At 41.8% G+C, this 21287-nt stretch overlaps 1 protein-coding gene across 1 annotated transcript in view; it reads left to right on the top strand.

Annotated features, from left to right (window-relative positions):
- Positions 1 to 21287, top strand: part of NELL2 (neural EGFL like 2) — a 230561-nt gene that overhangs the window by 33468 nt on the left and 175806 nt on the right. The window contains exons 4-5 of the mRNA XM_044998981.1: positions 14583 to 14756; positions 14870 to 14966. Coding sequence (XP_044854916.1) covers positions 14583 to 14756; positions 14870 to 14966 — 271 coding nt within the window. The remainder of the gene's footprint in view (positions 1 to 14582; positions 14757 to 14869; positions 14967 to 21287) is intronic.

The raw sequence follows: 21287 nt of genomic DNA, 5'->3' as shown, positions 1-21287 counted from the left end.
ACGCTATGGTTTCTGGTGACGTGGAATGAATCAAGGCTGTCCCTTCAGAGAAGGATCTTAGAGGGCCAGCGGTTCACTAGATGTTCCATGATTTGGATGTCTTCTCCACATTCACATATTGGCCTAGTCTTCATTTTCCACTTGTGTAGTAGGTAATTGCAACACCCATATTAGGTTCTGATGCCATTCGCTGTGATCCAGATGTTAAGTGGCATGGTGAACCTGGGTGGTTGGTCTGTGGGATCCATAATCAGGTCTTGATTCTTGACCCTGTTGTTTCCCCACAGCCTCCACCGCTAGTCTTTTAGTGATAGTCCAAAGGTGTTGAGAGCTTTGGTTAGTAACCAAAAGGAGTTCTAAATTAAAGTGGCATCTTGGGGGGTGGGGGTTTGAGATTGTCGTAGATGGGCAAGTCTGGGTTTATTATCACACGGTTGTATTCTTGTATTATTGCTGCTTCTCTTTGGAGGGGATGGAGAGAGTTCTGCCTGTGAGAGTTCTCATAGCAGCATTCAATTGCATGTTAAAAAGTTTCATATGTACACTATCTACTCTTGTCAGTACACAATATTAAGCTGTTGAGAATATGCGCGCCGAGGTGGTTGCCAACAATGGGTGAGCAGCTGATCCTGACTAGTTTGTGGATTATTTTGTTCCTAGCCTTTATCTTGGCAGCGGTCTTTGTCAGATATTGGTGGTATGTGAGGCTGTGAGCCAGAACCACCCAAAAATCTTTCAGGAAATCCTCATGCTTGAGTTTGATGTCACAGTAAGTGGCATTGAGGTATTTCTTTGCATGGTGGTTGCTCAGGTGGAATGTGAAGACAACTATTTTTTGAGGTTTTAGTCAGTTTCCATAACCAGTAGTACTCCACCAGTTTTGTCAGATCTGTGAGCATGCATTCCACTTGGATTAAAGTGTTTGCTTGGATGGTGAGCACAAGATCACCTGCATATCCAAATTTCCATGACTGGGCCAATGGCGTGTCATTGATATAAATATTAAAGAGTGCCAAGATAGATTCCTATGGGAGCCAGTTGTTATGTAAACGAGGTCTGCTGGTTTGTTCCATTAGATGTATGCATCTTGTACACATTATGTGAAGGTTGCCATCTTCCTCCCCTTAGCCAAGAGAATACAGGCACTGTTAAATGTTGATTGCTGAGCTCTTGCTGTCTGCCTCTTCACCTGACTTTTGAATTAATCTTTCAGCTTCTTCCAGATGAATGAATCAGCAATTTGATAATTTTAATCAGTGGCAGGATTCTATTATAGGTTAGGTCCCAATGCTCCATCATAGATTTTCATTTAATTGGCTACAATGAGAAGATGTAATAAGCCTTTTCCTCACTTTATGGCTATATGGACAAATGCTACAAATGTATTCATTTATCTCGTTTCTGCATATCGAAGGCCTTAACAGATAGAATCATTTGATTTTAGTTTAACCATTCTTTTCTTCATTTAATGTTTTTAATACCACGAGATGAAGCACTGAAATCTATGTAATAGCAAAGCCAGGCATTCCCCAAGCTTCAGTGTATATCTCTGCTGATGTATTTCATTCCTGCCTTAAACAACTTCTGTTTTCACAGTCGTTGGCCTCTCCAGACTGTATACTGCCACATGTACTGAATTGTGCCATTTTATGTAGTGTTTTTAGACCTATTACAGTGTCCACCAGGGAATTGTCTGAGACCATGAAAGTGATTTCACCTGTGGATTAATCCATATTTGGACACAGGTTGCCAGAGGTGAACCCAGAGCATTAAGCCAGAGACTCCAGCCAGTAGGGGCAGAAGCAGCCAAAAAAGAGACTGCTGCAGTTTTGACTGGACTTTCTCTGTCCTGCACTGTGATTGGCTGTTTGCTCCAACCATCTCTCTCTTCCTCTTCCTCACACTTTCTTCACCTCAGCTCCATTCCGCACCTGCCCCTCTGATCCTCCCCTGCCTTGTGCTGCTCTTCCCATTCTCTACATTTTTCTTTCTGTTTAACTTATCCTGTCTGAAGTAAACCTACTCCCCCAAAACCATGGAACTCACATGACATTTGCCACTATTGTGTTGTTCGTGCTGCTTGTGTGTTATATCTCTTCCCCGATCCTGTGTCTGTCTTGTCTAACTAGACTGCAAGTTCTTTGCGGCAGGGCCTGTCTGTGATGCAGTGTTTTGTATGGTGTGTAGTACAATAGGGTTGGTTTTTAGACACTACCATAATAAATATGATTAATAACAAAATAATTAAGTCACTGTATCATTTAGCCCTCTGTAACATGGTTCAAGAGCTAAAGGTTCCTTGTTTTTCCAGTGTGATACTGCCTATATTTCTAAATTTACATTGTGTAGTGCCTTTTCTTCTGCCATCACAGAGACATTGGCTTCCATTGAAAGAGAAAAGCTCTCAGGATTCAACATTCACATCATCTTTGGGTGCTGTGTTTTTCTTTGTTTTTATTCAGTACTCTAAAAGGTTCCAGGGTAGGCGCTGAAAAAGCAATAACTTAGGCTCGTTATTAGAATATTAAAGCCGTTTGTTAGTTACCCCATGCCAAAAAGGACCAGTCCATTTCTGTTCTCCAAAACAATGTGTGTTGCTAGCCTTTGGGATATTGGTATTCTTTGCTAAAATACAGGAATGTTGTATTGTACCATAATTATTTTGTCAGTAGATCTCAATTGCTGTCTATGTGCTGTAAGTGTGAAGCCCTCAAACTGTTGTGTTCAAAAGCTATCTGTTGCTTTTTCATTGGTTTCACCTAGAAATTTAGAATCCGACTGGGGCCAACCTAGTTTTCTTTTTGATTGGGTTTGTATATATCTTCAAAAGGTGTCTTAAAAGGATAATTTCTTTGCTTTTTTCATTCACACTGATTCTTATTTTTGTAGTGCTGAAGAAGATCCTGTGAGCAAAAAAATTTCTACTATGGGTAATGTCAGTTTGGATGAGTTCCTTCTTCTACCCATGAATGAATGAGCCCCTTGTTTTTCTTGGTTTCTGAGATTATTGTCTATGCTTAAATCTTTTAATCATCTTTTAATCCATGGTTGGGTGGAAATGTTTTTAAGTCAGTTGAAAGATTCTTGGTTTATATTCTGTTTATCAAGTTAGGAGTGACCTTATCCTTTAACCACTGGTTGTAAAGGATGTTATTAAATTGACTGATGACCTGTCACTATTGCCTATTTTCCTTTGCAGTCTAACCTTCAGTTAGTTTATACTTCTTGACAATGGAAAAAACAAATTTTGACAACAGGATGTAAATTATTTTAGGTGGTGAATGCAACCACATTATAAACACCTTCCTAGCAACTTCAGTTTAATTGACTGGGACAGACCCTCTGTTGATGTAAATTGGGATAGTTCTATCCAAGCCAATGGAGATATGTTGATTTATATCAGCTGAGAATCTGTCCCGCAGTGTTCATATGAGGCCAGATCCTTTAGTCCTTATTCATTCCTTAAAATCAAGCAAAACTACCTTGACTTTAGTGGGAAGGTTTGCCTGAATAAGAGTTGAAAGATTTATCCCATGTTGTCTGCTTTTTGCTTACCCTAATTTCTGTCCCACAATGGGGAAATTTTGGCATGGGAAGGCTGTCGCAGAGAGTAGAAGAGTTTATATTTGTTGTACATTTTTTTCTACTTTAAAAAAACCCCTAATATGATAAATGTAATCGTTCTTTTCCCTTCACCCTATAATTTTGGAAAGCAAGACAGGGTAGATGGCTTTAGGAAGGAAACATTTGAGCCAGTGGGACTGCAACAGTAAAAATACACAGAGAGGAAACACATCTTGGTAAATGGACTGAGTGGGGAGGAATGAGAAGAAAAGGAATGAAACACTCAAAGGTCCCTCAGTCTTTAAGGTCCCTGGATAAAAATGCTATAACCAAGGGATAGGTGCAGAAAATGAATTGGTCGTCATTCCTCCCATTGCACTTGCAGTAGGTGCTATGAAATTATCCATTAAAACTAAGGCCATTATTATATTCTTCTCTGTCTTGCTAAACTGTCAGTCATTTCTTCACTGTAAGTAATTTCTTCCCTGGATAGTGCTCTAGGCAGGACAAGGAAAAGGGCAAAGCCATTGAATCGAAGTGACAGTGTAGTGAGAGATGAGTACAAGGACTTTAATGAGATATTACTTATATACTTGGCATTTAGAATTTAGACTATGAGGATGTTTTGATTATATGCATTATCTGTTTTAGGGGAGGGGGCAGGTGAGAGAAGCCCATATTTAATCCTCCATAACACTTAAAGTGCCAGCTACTAATTGGAAAATAGGGTTTTGTCATCCTGAATGCCTCATTATCATGCCACATGTATCATCATGGAATACAATGAACTGATGTACTTAGCCAACTGTGCAGTGCTGAATGTGGTGGTGTGGATTCCTTCTAGAACCTCACAAGCAACCTATTCCACCCATTTCAAAATCTAGCTGGAATATTTCAATAATCAGAGCGGTAGCCATGTTAGTCTGGATCTGTAAAAAGCAACAAAGAGTCTTGTGGCACCTTATAGACTAACAGATGTATTGGCGCATGAGCTTTCATGGGTGAATACCCATTTTGTCAGACGTATTTCAGTTTATTTATTCTATACTTACTGCCTTTCATTTCAGTGAGTATTCTCCTTTTCTTCATATTACAGGAAAGGGTCAAAAGGGTAAATTGATAGATTTTAACTATACATTATATATGTATATGAATAACTTAGGGAAATCCCTGGTATGAATCTATGCATGACAGACTTAATTATTTTCAATGGAGCTAGAACTCAGGAATTTTAGGCTTTCAAAATATTTGTCTAAAGTGTTTTGAGCTAAAGTCGAATTTTTATTAACTGTCTGTAATCATAGTATAGATATTATCCTCTGTGGGTCAGCTGCTACAGGGTGCCAGAGTCTCCCCACCTCTGATGCACTCATATCCCACTTCTATTGATGTAAATGGCAAAATTTCTATTGACTTTTATAGGGGAGCAGGACTCATCTTAGGCAGTAGATAACATGCTCCTAATAACTTTAAAAAACCCTCATCCCCAGCATTTTCCCTTTTCCAGACTATCTAATCCTAGTTTTTAAATATCTTTAAGTCTCACCATAACTCTAACCATCTCCATTTCCCTTCTTTGAATCTTTTCAATCTCCTTTATAATATCATAAGATAAGGCGACCTCCCATGGACACAGTTAGCCAGAGTGGAGATACCTAGTGTAAGACTGAGTATTATTATAATATTTCCCCCATTTAAAATCTCCCATTTTAAAATGCATCCAAGCCTGCTGTTGGCTTTTATAACTTCCACCATACACTCAGCTTCCAGTGGTGTTAAGTCTTCCCAGAGGAAGACTTGCCACTGAAAGCTTCCGCTAGGGCCTGCTACCACCTAATGAGTTTTTCCCCCAAAGCCACAATCCCACAATTGAGACAGAAGATCATGCGTTTTAATAAACCATTGTGGTTTAGAGGGAAAGTGAAGGCAGCTGTACACAACAAATGGAAGAAAGGGGAAGTTGATAGTAATGAATATAAATCAGAAGTTAGTAATTGTAGAACTGTAGAAAATTGATAAGGAAAGCAAAGAGATAAAGTGGAAATCTACAGCCAGCAGAATTAAGAACAATAAGGAGCAATTTAAAAAAAATAGTAACAAAAAGAATCCTAACAATGGTATTGGTCCATAGATGGACCATGGTAGATGGAAATGGTAGAATTATCAATAATAATGCAGAAAAGACAGAAATGTTCAATAAATATTTCTGTTCCATATTATGGGGGAAAACAGATTATATAGTCTCATCATATGGCGACGATAAACCTCTTTTCATTCTCTGGAGGACATTAAACAGAAACTACTAAATTTAGACATTTTAAAATAAGCAGGTCCAGATAACTTCCATCCAAGCGGTTTAAAAGAGCTGGCTGAGAAGCTTTCTAGACCGTTAATGTTGATTTTTCAATACATCTTGGAGCACCGTGGAAGTTCCAGAAGACTGGAAGTAAGCTAATGTTGTTGTGCCAATTTTTAAAATGGGTAAATGGGATGATGTGGGCAATTATAGGCCTGTCAGTCTGACAATGATCTCAGGCAAGATAATGCAGCAGATAATGTCGGCCTTGCTTAATAAAGAATTAAAGGAGGGTAATCTAATTAATGCAAATAATTACAGGTTTATGCAAAATAGATCCTGTCAAATTAATTTGATATCTTTCTTTATGAGATTACAAGTCTGGTTGATAAAGGTAATAGTGTTGATGTAATATACTTAGACTTCTGTAAGGTAATTGACTTGGTACCGCACAACATTTTGATTAAAAAAACCTAGAACATATAAAATTAACATGGCACACACTAAAAACTGGGTAACTTATAGGTCTCAAAATAGGGAATTATCATCAATGGGTGTTTCCAGTGGGGTCCTGCATGGATCAGTTCTTGGTTCTATGCTGTTGGAAGCAGTGCGGGCCGAGGGACTTACTGGCCGCTGCTTCCAGCAGCTCCCATTGGCCTGCAGGGGCAAACCAAGGCCAGTGGGAGCTGCAATCGGCCGGACCTGCGGACGGGGCAGGTAAACAATCTGGCCCGGCCCGCCAGGGGCTTTCCCTACACAAGCGGTGGCCCAGTTTGAGAAACACTGTTTTAGACAAAGGAAATGCAGTGGATCTAATTTACTTTGATTTCAGTAAGGCATTGGATACAATTCCACATGGGGAATTATTAGCTAAATTGGAAAAGATGGGGATCAATCTGAAAATTTAAAGGTGGATAAAGAACTTGTTAAAGGGGAGACTACAGTGGGTCATACTGAAAGGTGAACTGTCAGGCTGGAAGGAGGTTACTAGTGGAGTTCCTCAGAGATCGGTTTTGGGACCAATCTTATTTAATCTTTTTATTACTGACCTTGGCACAAAAAGTGAGAATGTGCTAATAAAGTTTGCGGATGACATGAAGTTGGGATGTATTGCCAACACAGAGAGGGACTGGGATATCCTACAGGAAGATCTGGATGACCTTATAAACTGGAGTAATAGAAATAGGATGAAATTTAATAGTGAAAAGTGCAAGGTCATGCATTTAGGGATTAATAACAAGAATTTTTGTTATAAACTGGGGACACATCACTTGGAAGTAACAGAGGAGGAGAAGGACCTCGGAGTATTGGATGATCACAGGATGACTATGAGCCACCAATTTGATATGGCTGTGAAAAAAGCTAATGCGGTCTTGGGATGCATCAGGCAAGGTATTTCCAGTAGAGATAAGGAGGTGTTAGTACCGTTATACAAGGCACTGGTGAGACCTCATCTGGAATATTGTGTGCAGTTCTGGTCTCCCGTGTTTAAGAAGGATGAATTCAAACTGGAACAGGTACAGAGAAGGGATACTAGGATGAGCTGAGGAATGGAAAACCTGTCTTATGAAAGGAGACTCAAAGAGCTTGGCTTGTTTAGCCTAACCAAAAGAAGGCTGAGGGGAGATATGATTGCTCTCTATAAATATATCAGAGGGATAAATACCAGGGAGAGAGAGGAATTATTTAAGCACAGTACCAATGTGGACACAAGAGCAAATGGATATAAACTGGCCATCAGGAAGTTTAGACTTGAAATTAGACAAAAGTTTTTAACCATCAGAGGAGTGAAGTTCTGGAATAGCCTTCCAAGGAGAGCAATGGAGGCAAAAGACATATCTGGCTTCAAGACTAAGACTGATAAATTTATGGAAGGGGTGGTATGATGGGATAGCCTAATTCTGGCAATTAATTGATCTTTGACTGTTAGCAGTAAATATGCCCAATGGCCTGTGATGGGACACTAGACAGGGTGGGATCTGAGTTACTACAGAGAATTCTTTCCTGGGTGTCTGGCTGGTGAGTCTTGCCCACATGCTCAGGGTTTAGTTGATCGCCATATTTGGGATTGGGAAGGAATTTTCCTCCAGGGCAGATTGGCAGAGGCCCTGGAGGTTTTTCGCCTTCCTCTGCAGCGTGGGGCACGGGTCACTTGCTGGAGGATTCTCTGCACCTTGAAGTCTTTAAACCACAAGTTGAGGACTTCAGTAGCTCAGACGTAGGTCAGGGGTTTGTTACAGGAGTGGGTGGGTGAGATTCTGTGGCCTGCGTTGTGCAGGAGGTCAGACTAGACGATCATAATCTTCCCTTCTGACCTTAAAGGCTATGAGTCTATGAGACTGGGGTTTGACATTTTGTTCAGAAATGTGCTGGTGGTGCGACAGTAATTCCATTGATAATGTCATTTGTTGTGAATGGTGTTCCAGCCTGTCCATGAATATAGACTCCTGATTGGTGGAAAACCCTGGCATCATGAACCTTTTCAGTGCAACCCACACTGAAATTCATAAATTGCTCTCTGTGGTCCATGAGGGCCTGGATAACAGTGGAGTTGTGCCCTTTGTGGTTTATGTGCTCCCTGAGGAGAACAGACGAGTCCCATCAATGTCCCCAGCACAGTTTGGAAACCCCGTTCTCTCAAAGCCAGCAATTACTTCAGCAATATCTTTTATACCTACCACTTTGGGGTAAACCACATGCCTGATTGTCTCAGAAACCTCTGCAACCACTTTAACCATAGTCGACTTTCCAGCACCAAACTGGATTGCAATGGATCTGAAGCAGTCTGGGATAGCCTACTTCCACATGGCTACAGCAACATGCTTCTGGACTGCTAGAGTGGTCTCGTATGTGTGACTTTATGTTGGAAAGTTGGGTCAAGCTGCTCACAAAGCTCCAGAAATGTGGCTTTCTTCATGTGAAAGTTCTGGACTCACTGCTGGTCATCCCAGGTCTGAATGACTATGTGATCCCACCAGTCTGTACTTGTGGACCTGCCCCAGAAGTTTGAGTCTGCCTTGCCTGGGTACTCCTCCTGCTCCATCATAAGCTGTGTCAGGTGCCTTTGATGGGCCAGAAAACACTGCCAAAATGTCCACCAGCACCTTACGAAAGTTCTGCCCATTTCCTGACACAGAAGTTAAAGCGCAACAAAGAGAAGTGCCTCCTCCATGTTGCTGGCTGTGGTAGCTGGGAGTGCACTGACCAAAATGACTGCTTGGCAGGATGTGTTGGCTGGCTGTTCAGACATCCTGTCATGTGCAGGATGGACAGTCAAGTTTTCCCACAGTGCACCACAGTCAGAGGGCTAGATGGGCCACATTTCAGGTGGGCACTACGGAGTCTGGGACTTCATGCTGCAGGGTGGACATCTGAGCCCCAGGTTCGAGCCTGGGATAGAAAATTCTTAACCTAAGGTAAACAATCAATGTAGATACTCAAGCTCTGGGTTCTCTAACCCAGGGTCAGATGACTCAAGTCCCACTAACCCTGGGCTTACATTGCAGTGTAGACATAATCTAAGTACCTACATGGAGAACAAATATTTAGTAATGGACTCCTCAATGTAGCAGAGAAAGGTTTAACAAGATCTAATGGCTGCAAGTTGAAGCTAGATAAAATCAGATTGGAAATAAGGTGTAAATTGTTAATGGTGAGAGTAATTAACCATTGGACCAATGGGTTGTGGTGGATTCTCCATTGCTGACAATTTTAAAACCAAGATTGAATGTTTTTCTAAAAGTTTTACTCTAGGAATTATTTAGGGCAGTTCTATGGCCTATGCTACATAAGAGGTCAGACCAGATGATCACAATGGTCCCTTTAGCCCAGGAGTTCTCAAACTGGGGGTTGTTACCCCTCAGGGGGTCACAAGGTTATTACATGGGGAGGGGGGTCACAAGCTGTCAGACTACACCCCCCCAAACCTGCTTTGACTCCAGCATTTATAATAGTGTTAAATATAAAAAAAAGTGTTTTTCATTTATAAGCGGGGGTCGCACTCAGAGTCTTGTTGTGTGAAAGGAATCACCAATACAAAAGTTTGAGATCCACTGCTTTAGGTCTTAGAATCTATGAATCTGGGCTGTGGGTACAGGAAAAGGGATGCACTAGTTCAGCTGATGAGGTTCCTATGGAGCCTTCCTTCAGCAGAATCCTTGGGAGAGGCCAGCAGTACAAACCACCTCCTGCTCTCCCTGGAAGTAAATCTGCCTTGGAGAACAGCTGGCTCACAGAATGGAAATGTATACCCCCTTACCAGCAGTCATTTGCCTCCCCTACACATTTAGAACTCCTTAGCACAGCAGAGACATTTAGAATATTTTTGTCACTGTGTTACCCGTTATCCAAGTTGATTTACTGAGGTTTAGTTTACTTTTCTATAGGCGTGGGAGAGCATCTGTGAGAATCACAGCCCAAATCTGCCATATTCATGTGTGCTCCTTCTGAAGTTAACAGAAGTTACTGTGGTTTCTTTTTGTGCAAAATTTGGCCTTACATTTCCATCACTAATTATATTTGCCCATCTTGAGCAGGGCATCATTTTCTATGGGTTAAAGGGAGGGCAGTCCCCCCGCCCCACCTTGGTATGCCCTTGCCCCCCTGACTTTTCATAGAGCTGTATGCTCCATTATGTCTTACACTCCCTCTGCCCCAACTTTGCAGGATATAATATAATCACATATGGTGTTCTTTATCCTGACACATCTGACCCCCGCTCCCAGGCCCCCTGAATTTTTTCTGAAATGATGCCCCTGATCTTGAGGACATTCTATCCCTTATATACTTTAGAGAACCTCAACTGATGTAGATCAGCATAGGTCTATTGAATTCAATGGAGTTAAGTCAGCTTAGACCAGCTGAGGATCTGGCCCACTCTGTGGTGAATCTGATATGAGATAAAATGATTAACACCCCAATCCCTCCCCTGTGTCTCAGTTTCATAACATTAGTTCATGCTTAAAGTGGGGCTGTTTCAGCTGCTTCTGTCACTGTGTTTCCCTGATGCTTCTATACATTGTTTGTGAACAATAAACTATTATTCTCTCAATGGTGCTTTTTTTTTTTTCTTCAATTTTTGAACTTTTAAGATAAACTGTGTGATAATGACAAGATGGAGGACAGTGGCTCCCCGCCCTTATGTTGGGTGCCATGACTCACCCTCGTAAATTAATAATCGTTTGTACGGCTGGCTTTTACCCTTGCTGATAGCATGTTTGTTTCCAGCTGGATTATAAACTGAGTTTTTAAAGTTACATTGTTGTTACTGGTAAGTGTTTACTCACTGGAAGACTTTGCTTGGGCCTTTATTATTTTTGTAGTCATGAAAAATAACAGCAAGATGGTGGAAACTGATAATCATCTACATTTAGATACAGCAGCATACTTTTTGTTTAACAATCACCAAGAGCTTTTAAAAACACTAATTAGGCCCTGCTGTAAGGCAGATAAATAGTGGTTTACTCTTGTTATGGATTAGTAAACAGAGAGTTTACCTATAGTTCTCAAAGTGAATCAGTGACAGAATTGAAAATAGAACCAGGAGTCCTGAACTGCAGTTCATGTTTTATCCAGAAGGCTGCAAATCCAAATTCCAACCTCATGCTTTATCCCGTCAAAAGTTCTTGCTTTAATGCTGTGGGCTGACCCCATGTTTCCTTCTTTTCTCTGCCAGACTCCATCACTTGCCAAAAATTTCACGTAAGTTCCAAGAACCAAATATTCCCCAGCAAACCCTCTTCTAGCCTATCTGTGTAAGTGTTATGTTCACAGCATACACACGAAGAAGTTAGATAAAAAAACATAAACACTGTTACTGGCAGTTGCAATATAAAGCTACTTTATTTCTTAGAATTCAGAATGATAACACACCAGAACCCAAAAACGGAGAAAGAGAAAACATGTTGCCCCTAAGGCTCTATGGCACAACTCAGCCCACCTTGCTTTAAGCTGGCCCTTTCCAGACTGATGCTAGGCCCAGATTGCATATTTCCTTACAGAGCCCCCCTAGCCTGCAAGCAGGGCCAAGAAACTCTCTCACTCTTAAGGTACCTGTACACCTCACGCCACTGGCAGCACCATGTAGGGTAAGTGGGTACATGCCACAGTGAAAAGCAGACTGTTGCCACAGTCTCTGGCAGTGGGGAAAGGCCCCAGCAGCAAGGAGGCAGCAATTTTAGTAGTGTAGACAGGGGAGGCACTGCTTGGGCATGTAGAGAGACGTGTAGGGTACATACCCTAAGGTTGTGGCATGTCTATTCTACTTGCCTAAGCAGTGCCTCACTGTCTACACTGCTATTTATACCGTGCTTGGGTGGCATGCTGTGTATGTATTCTACTCACCGCCATAAGGAGGGTGCAGTATAGACATACCCTTAAAGTGATAGCTTGTAATTCCAATGTAGTCCTCAATACACCAAACAGCAAAATGGTTGTTTATTTTACAACTAATATACTTATTTTTTTCTTTTTTTTTAAAGTTTTTATGCATTTGGCCTGGTCCTCCTTCCATGGAAGGCAGTTTTCCCATCGACTTCCAAGGGAGCAGGATCAGACACTTATATATTCTAAGAGATGATCTTTTAACATATTCCTATCTCTCTTGCTCAGGTTTAGAGCTATGATCGGTTGCTGAAAGAGCTGTACAATATGTTCAACCTCTTCGTTTGATCAGGAGTGACCTTATTTTTATCCTTTAAGCATGAGTTATGAAGGAGGTTGTTAAGTTGACTGATGCCCTGTCACTATTGCCCGTTTTCTTTGCAGCTGAGCCTTCAGTTAGTTTACGTTTCTTGCCAATGCAAAAATGATTGTTGGGCCACAAGGAGGTAAATTATTGTAGATTGTAAATTTGATTGCTGATGTCAGTTAACTGCTTTGTTAATGCAGAGATTAGAACATGCTGAACTACTCTTTATGGGGAGGAAAGGGAACATGACTTTTGCCAGTTTTGCAAAAGGTAACTGTTTTGATGCTATTGCAGGGCACATTTAACGATAATAAAAGCTAAAAGAAAGGAGCGATGTGATTTGAGCCCCTCCCTTGAAACAGGGGTCATAAAAGATTATTTTTACTCACTTATTTTGTCTCCTCTCACCCACCTTGCAAACTAAATTCCTTATCCTGCCTGTACTTTAGAAAAACATTTGTCTTATTAGAACAAAACAAGCAAACAAACAGAACTACACACATGGTATCAAACCACAACCATTCCATCAATCTTTACAGAAAAAAAGGGAGCTTGCCAGCTCTTGTCATCTTATTGCAACTCTCATGATATTTAGTATTTCCCCCCCCTTAAAGTGACGGCTCCTGGATTTATGTGGTTATTGGAGAATCCCAGATTTTGTTTAAAAAAAAAAGGTTTCTAGGTCTCATGGTTTCAGACAAAAGCTTGAAAATGTGAACAGTAAAGATTCAAAACCCAGAAAACAAATTAATTCCAAATTTTATTCTTTTAAAAAATCTCATGATGTTTAAACCAGTTTTTAAACCTGGCTTGTGATTTTTGAATGCGTGGGGCAGGCAGTACTGATTGATGAGTTTAGGAAGGTTTTCCTGGGCCTTCTCTTACTCCTACTGCTAGTGGCGTGGTCTGTACCAGCCAGTAGCTGTGGATCTGCAGCAGGTATTAAAAGGGTCATACATTTGCATAGGTTTGTTAATAGATATTTGTCTGGGTTTTGTAAGATCAGTTACTTCTGGCTTGGAAACGAAATATATACTTGACTCCCACACTGCTGCATAAAACACATGTATTGGTGGTACAGCATACACAGATACTTTTTTCAGGCTTTGATTGCCCCTTCCCACCGTTACCATCATTCCACCCTTAGCTCCCTTTTGCAGGGTGTAGCAATAAGTGGCTTCATAGGACCTGAGCAAGGAGTGAGCATGCCCTTCCCTTCCCAGGATGATTTGTTAGGCAGTTGCTTGCGTACTAGAAGAGGCCTACTTCTCAGGATAGGCAGGGAGTAACTCTGTCTATCCTGGTATGGGTTGGACCATGAGCTTTTAAATCCACCTACAGCTGCATCTCCAGCTTGTCTGTGCTCAAATTCACCCAACTTTGGTATACATATAATGCTGTATTGTACCAAGCGTATGTGAGTTCAGAAGGGCCTAGCATTTCTTCATCTCCAGTTCTTTGGCAAAAACTGTGATTATGAATAATGCAAAGGGATGTCACAGTATATCCTAAAGCAAGAGGGCAATATCCAGCCTCAGTTCTTGCTTGCTTATTACTACCCCAGTAGTCCTGATGATGGGTAATAGTTCCACTCACAGCACTTGGTGTTGTCTTCATTGTGTTTAGTGTGCCTGTGTGTCTCCAGGATACTCTGCCCACTATCTGAGGATAGTGTGCTGGATTTTGTGTGGTTCTGAATCAGATTATTTTAATAATAGAAAGATGGTACTATGTTAAGGAACACATTGGTGTTTAAAGAGCAACAGATGAGATCTAATTTGATGATGTTAGTGGAATTCTTCTTGAGATCTGACACACCTGCATGAAGGCTGCATTCTGCTCCTAAAAGAGTTATTTAAAGAGAAAATTGCAGAGTCTCTATTTTCACTCTGACTGAGGGCCTCCTTCTCTTGGTTTCTTCCTCCTGTTAATCATTCATATATGATAATCAGCCACCACATTATATGCAATGTTGCATTCTCCTGTCCTGATATGAATGCTTAATGACTCAATGCTGCGTTTTTGGTGTAGGTACTTGGAACTGGAGAGCAGTGGACATCGAAATGAAATCAGGTTGCATTACCGTTCAGGCGGCCATCGCTCACACACAGAAGTGTTTCCGTACATTTTGGCAGATGATAAGTGGCACAGGCTTTCCTTAGCAATCAGTGCCTCACACTTGATTTTACATGTGGACTGTAATAGGTAAGTGAAGAGTGATATTTCATATTAATAAGTAGTAGTCTGGAGCATTCCTGCTCAGTAATAAATGAAATTATAACCATTTGAGGTTTATTTCTTCTATTGTTTCTTAACAGAATTTATGAAAGGGTTGTGGAAAAGCCCTACATGGATTTACCTTTGGGTACAGCATTTTGGTTGGGACAGAGGAATAACGCACATGGTTATTTTAAGGTAGGCTTTCCCTGAGAGGAAAAGACTGAACGTAGGTAAAATGGCAATAGTGTTCCCTCTATATCTGAAGCAGTGGAAATATTTTAAATACTGTGGTACATAAAGGATTTATCATGTGAGGATGCTGTTGGTCCAGTTCCCTTAAGCAGAACATACTACTTGGCATAGGGGCAGGCAAATTTCATCCTTCAGCACCAATGCAGGCCTTTGTGCTCCAGAGGGATTCACCCTCATGGGAGGTGAGAGGATCCTCACTCCACCATCTTCCTCCCAGGGGTTTGCCTGGGACAAGTAAGGTTTATCTTGCCACCAGGAGTTTGTAAAAGGTTCCACAGAGGAGGATGCCTGGACCATGTGCTGAATCAGCTGGTCGGGTTACTCATCTGGAATGAAACTGCTGTGATCAGCAAGGAATTGTCATCAGGAGCCAATCTTTATTAGTTAGAGTTGAAAATAAGTTACCACAACCATCATGCATCCTGTCACACACTTCCTTACACCAAAGTGAGATCCACTGCATGTGTGTCAGGAGCCACAATCCCCATGAGCAAAGAAACCTGCGTTCAGTTGGGCTGCTGCCAAATTATGGTGTATTGTGAATAAGTAAGGCTAGAGAGCCAGTTAGCCATTTAAGAGGGGCATGATCGATGACCAAGGTGAAAGGGGCTCCTCGGAGTTAACAGAATAGGGACTGTATTGCCTGTTGCACAGTTAGATGTATGTTTTTTGTCACAGAATAGTTTTCACCAGAGGAAAGAGCTATCTACTCCAATACAATACACGGTCCTCATTGCCATTATCCTTCTATTGTGTTTAGGTTCTTAAATTATACCTCTCACCATGGTCTCTGAGCATCTTCCAGGGTTAGAAATTAAGGTGATTAGCATCAGTAAAGAGAACAAAGTTTCCTCTCCTGGGAGAATAGTTACAAGTGTTTTATTTTGCATTTTAACTTTACAATGACTATATTACTACATGTTGCTATATGGGAAAGCAAGGTTGAAGAAGTACGTTTTTGCATTTGGACTAGAAAATGTTAAGATTTATGGTCATGCTTAATTCATATTCGATGACTCCTTGGCCACACTCCCTGTCCCTGGTTTGACCTCTCTCATTTTGTGGGTTGGCTGGGGGGGGTCCCATGCAGAGCAGAAGTTTCAGACACCTAGCAGCACTGCAGCCCTGTCTCCACAAGGATGTTCTGGTACTTGAAGCCCTGAAGGTTAGGGTACTTTGGATCCTGGGTCCTGTGTCCTGGCCAAATCTGCCTTGCTAATTTTTAAATCTTGGATAAAACACTATGATTTTAATTTTCAATGCAAGTCCTGCCTTTGGTGCTGAAATCAGCATTGGATGTGTAAACACACGTTTTCCATGCCTAAGTGTGTATTTAAATCCCAAGTGAGTGTGAGATATGGAATGGATGTCCCATCAGGCACTCCATTTTGAAAACCGAGCCCTGTATCTGTTTTTTAAATTCAGTATATTTTTCCTTCTTTATATTAAATGCCAATCTCCTTGTTAAATGGCTGAGAGGTGACCAAGTCCACAGAGGGCAGAATCCACTGAAAAGTGACATTCTTGACTTAAGTAAACAAAATCAATTAAAAATTATTAACGATTACTGTAATGGGACTTAACCCCCATCCCCTGCAAAGCTAGTGAAGGCACCCAATTGGTCTTGTTTTGCACCTGGAGAGGTGAGTCGCTAACTGGCTCCCAGCCAGAGGGGGCAGAACTATGCTGTAATAGGTAGATGGAAGGAGCTCAATTTAGGGGAGAGACAACAGAGAAGACAGGTATCTCTGGCTGGGAGAAGCTCAGGGTTAAAGTAGCCAGACAAAGAGAACGGGGACTGCACACTACAGGCACAGTGTAGGCTCCTGCAAGGAAAACCTTGAGATAAGATTTGTAAATAGAGTAGAAAAGACTATAATAGCCCAAGATGGTAGGAGAACTACTCAGTTTCATTTGGATTTGTTTATGATACCCTGGCAGTGGTCTGAACTTAGGTGATCTGGCCAGAGGCTGAGCCACAGAAAACCTGGGGCTCGAGGCAGGTGGCCGACAGGAGGCACTGGAGCCGAAGAGAGTGGCAACACCCTGCACTGATTAAAGGGTGTGTGCTGAGGGTGAGTGAGCCCTGCCATATATTGGTACCAGACTTGGGGTTGTGGAGACACCCACCTTATGAGAAAGGAGGGAGATACCAACTATCTTAAAAGTGGGGAGCATATGGACAGATGAAAGCCTTTTTTCCCTCCATTGGGGAACATGGAGGAGCTTCTTCACATGCTGGCAGTGCAACAGGAGCAGACACATGCTCTCTTGTTGTGTCTATTATAAGGGCAACAACAATGGCAAGAGGCTCAATAGGCTCAGCAAGAACGTTTCCTGCAGTGCCTAGAGAAGTGGATCCCAGGGCCCTGGGTAGTTTCAGGAGAAGAAAGTTCTGCCAGACCAGTTCCCGGCCTGGCAAAATTGGGCCCAGGTAACAACCCAGAGGCCTTCTTGAGCACTTTTGAGAGTGTAGCAACTGCAGCAGGGTGGGCCAAATCCTTTAGGGCAGCTTGATTGTCCCCATTCCCTTCAGGAGAAGCTCAAGCAACCTACCGAGCTTTGTCTGATGAGTAGGTCTGACAGAATTGTGAAAGAAGCCATTTTGGTTAGCCTGGGACTGACCCCGGAAACATACCAACACTGGTTTAGGATGGAGCCTTTCCCCAGGGGATATGCCCTACAGTGGCAGCACAGCATTTACGGGTCCTGGCCACATGACAGTTACACCCAGACATGCTCTCTTTAGACAAGGTGGTGTAATATTAGAACAATTTCTAAGGATCTTGTCTGCCAGAGCCCAAAGTTGGGTCTGGAGATTTTGACTTCTACTGATGAGGCCACTGAAAGAGCAGAGGCCTACATGAAAACAGATAATACTGAACCACCCAAACAAGGGGTTAGTTCAAGGGGACTCTTCCAAGGAAAGCAGGGTAACAGAGAACCCTGATTTTGAGATGGCAAGGGAGACATATGTGAAGAGAAGTTCTTAGGCAATCTGGTATCTAAGAAACCAGAAGAGGGAGTGGGACCTAAGTCATCACCAAGCACCCAGGAATCTGTCAGGAGAATATGGTGGTGTGTTTTGGGTGTGGTCAACTAGGTCACAAAAGAAAGGATTACCCTTTCATGGAGTGTATTGTTACTACAGGAAAGTCTGTGATTTGGCATGTTGCCTCAGTAGGAGGCATGCTCCAGCTTACCGGAACTGCTTATGTGTTTAGATGTGAAATGAGAGGACTGATTGACTCCAGGTGTGGTTGGACACTGGTTTGAGGGAGTAGACTCCCAACTGCAAAAACAGAGGTACAAGCTGAGAGTTGGTATATTGAGAAACCTCTCCTTGCCCATAATTGTAGGGAGACACTGGCCTAATTTCCCAGCCCTATCCCTGTCCCTAAGAAGGGATATCACATGAACAAATTAACCATAAGGCAACTCTCATCTGGACACAGGTTGTTGGGCCAGGTGGCCTAGAGACAGGGCCGAGTACTCAAAGGACTGGGGAAATGTAGTTGAGAGATTTGAATAAGAGACGTCAAGCCAGCTACAGGCCCTAGAAACACAATTGCACAAGGCAAACCAAGAGCTGGAGGAGGTGAAAACCTCATGACAGATAGGGTTGCCAATGCTCCAGGATTGTCCTGGAGTCTCCAGGAATTAAAGATCTATCTTTAATTAAAGCTTGTCATGTGATTGAAACCTCCAGGAATACATCCAAACAAAATTGGCAACCCTAATGACAGAAAATAATAGAAAAGGCCACATAACAAGAGCAAGAACAGATTTGGACAAGACTAGAGCTGGCATATGAAAAGAATTGTTGGCAGCAACACAAATGGGAGCTGGCTGCTCTGAGAACATGGAAATATGTGACAAAGGTGCCCCAACCTCTGAAAGCCATGAAGAGGCCCCTGCAGAAAAGGAATTGGATTGGGTGGGTTCATGGGGAATGGATGCTCTGAATGAGGAAATAGAAGTTGCTTCAATCGTGGACCCTGCCCCGGCACCCAAAGGGCAATCACAAGAGGCCGGACTGTCCAGGGAGAGTAAACAGATCTGGGAATTTCAAGAGAGATGAACGGCTGCCAAAGAGGCCCTGCAGATACACTCCAAGATAGAGAATCCTGGAAGGGACGTTCTGAAGACATGCTAGATTATAAAAATTGTTTGTTTATCTGAGTACTACTTAGAGGAGGCAACTGCAGGGCCCCGTACTGTGACGGGTAGAGAGAGTCCTGATGGGCACTACCTTGAGAGATTTGTGTAATGGGGCTTAATCCCATCACCTGCAAGGCTGGCAAAAGCACCCAATTAATCAGGCTTTGCACTTGGGGAGGAGAGGAGCTAATTGGCTCCCAACCTGAGGGGAGATGGAGCTAAGTTGTAATAAGTAGCCTGAAGGAGCTACTTGTGGGAAGAGACAGCAGAGAAGACCGGTTTCTCTGGCTGAGCGAAGCCCAGGGTTAGGTTACATAGACAGAGAGACTGAGGACAGCACATGATGGGGCAATGTAGGCTTCTGCGAGGGAAGCCTTGAGATAGGATTTGTAAGTAGAGAAGAAAAGACCACAGTAGCCAAAGAGGATAGGAGAACTATTCAGTTTTCTTTGGATTTTGTGAGGGCTTGTTTATGATACCCAGAAGGGGTCTGAATTTAGCTGTTTTGACTGGAGGGCTGAGCCACAGGACCTGGGGCCAGAGGCAGCTGGCCGGCAGGAGATGCTGGAGCCAAAGATAGTGGCAACAGCTTGCAGTGACTCAAGGGGTTGCTCCAAGGGTGAGTGAGCCCTTCCACGATTGCTTATATTGCTCCAAAACTCACTTAATTTTCTGTATTTGCTTATGACTAATACAGTTTTTAGATTATCATGTATTTATTTCTACCTTTTCAAGCCTTTACATGATACTCATCCATTTTCTGAAATGTCTCGGACTGTGATGGAACATGCACACACATCAAGGTGTAAAATGAAATACACCATCTGTAGTTGCCTTTTGGTTTATTTTAGTTGTTTGTCAAGAAAGTCTAGATGAGTCAAAATACCATGAGATTTTTTTCTTACTGAGAAAAGCCAAATTAAATGAAATTCAGCAAGGAATAGTAGCGCCAATCCATCCAAAATACGTTGATCTTATTGATTGTTCAATATATGATATTACAGATGGTTAAACTGAAAACAAAAATATTGAACATAGTGTAAATCTCTCCAGACTTGTAGCCCAAGATTTTAATAAATGACTAGTAGGTTTGGGTGCCTAGGGACTTGGTTTTCTGAAAGTGTATGCCCAGCACTTTCTGAAAATCAGGCCCTTTTAAGGTGTTTCATATTAGATAGCCAAAAAAATGAGGCCCCCAAAATCTTGGATCACTTATGAAGTTCCTGGTCTAGGGTTTTATTTGGTTTTGAACCTAAACTTGCTTCTGCTGAATCAGTGTGGGATTTGGCCTTCAATTAGGATTGAGCCCACAATGTTTTGATACATTTTCTTCATAGCACTATAAATCCTGTTGTAATTCATTGCCAGTTCATTGCATTTCTTTTAAGAATGAGTTTTGAAGATCAGTGTAAGGCATAGAAGGAAGGGTAGATGAAAGGGATATCTGCAGTGTGTGTGATAGGATGGTTAATTTCTAAATTGTGTTTGGCCTTTGCTTTAGGAGAGCAGCAAAGTGGCTGCCAATTATATCTTAATGACTAAGGATGTATGTGAATTCTGCCTGTAAACATGTGATCTGTCCTTCTGGGTGAAACAGGTCATTTCCAGCTGGCATATTTGAATTTCATGCTAAACGTCCTGTTACCCTAAATTGTCAAGATGCTCCTCTGTAGCTGTAGAATAGATATGTTGCTTCTCTAAATTAGGTATGCTATATGAAAAGATCCATATCAAAATCATGAAATGCCTGTCTGAATCTGTTTTTCATGACTCAAGTTTCTTTAATCTTCACTTCTGTTTGACAACAGTAGTTCAGTGAACATTTGCATTTTATTTAAAACAGTGTTTCAAAGACACTGAAACTGGAAATTAATTTTTAAGTTGCTTTAAAGGTCATTTTCAAGCTTTTCTTCAATGGGTAACTAAAAATAACAATGAATTCAAAACAACCAGACTCTTGTCATTTAATTACATCTTGACATTTAATCATATGCCTTTAAAAATGGTTCAGTATGTGTGTACATGTACAGCTATCTATTCTACTTACTCTTTGCTCTCCCATCACCACAGTGGGTGCAAATAAGAAGTATTGTATTCATAAAC

Source organism: Mauremys mutica, chromosome 1, assembly GCF_020497125.1.
Source record: "Mauremys mutica isolate MM-2020 ecotype Southern chromosome 1, ASM2049712v1, whole genome shotgun sequence".
Classification (NCBI taxonomy): Eukaryota; Metazoa; Chordata; order Testudines; family Geoemydidae; genus Mauremys; species Mauremys mutica.
The sequence above is the reverse complement of the archived record's forward strand: the minus strand, read 5'-3'. Positions and strand labels throughout refer to the sequence as shown.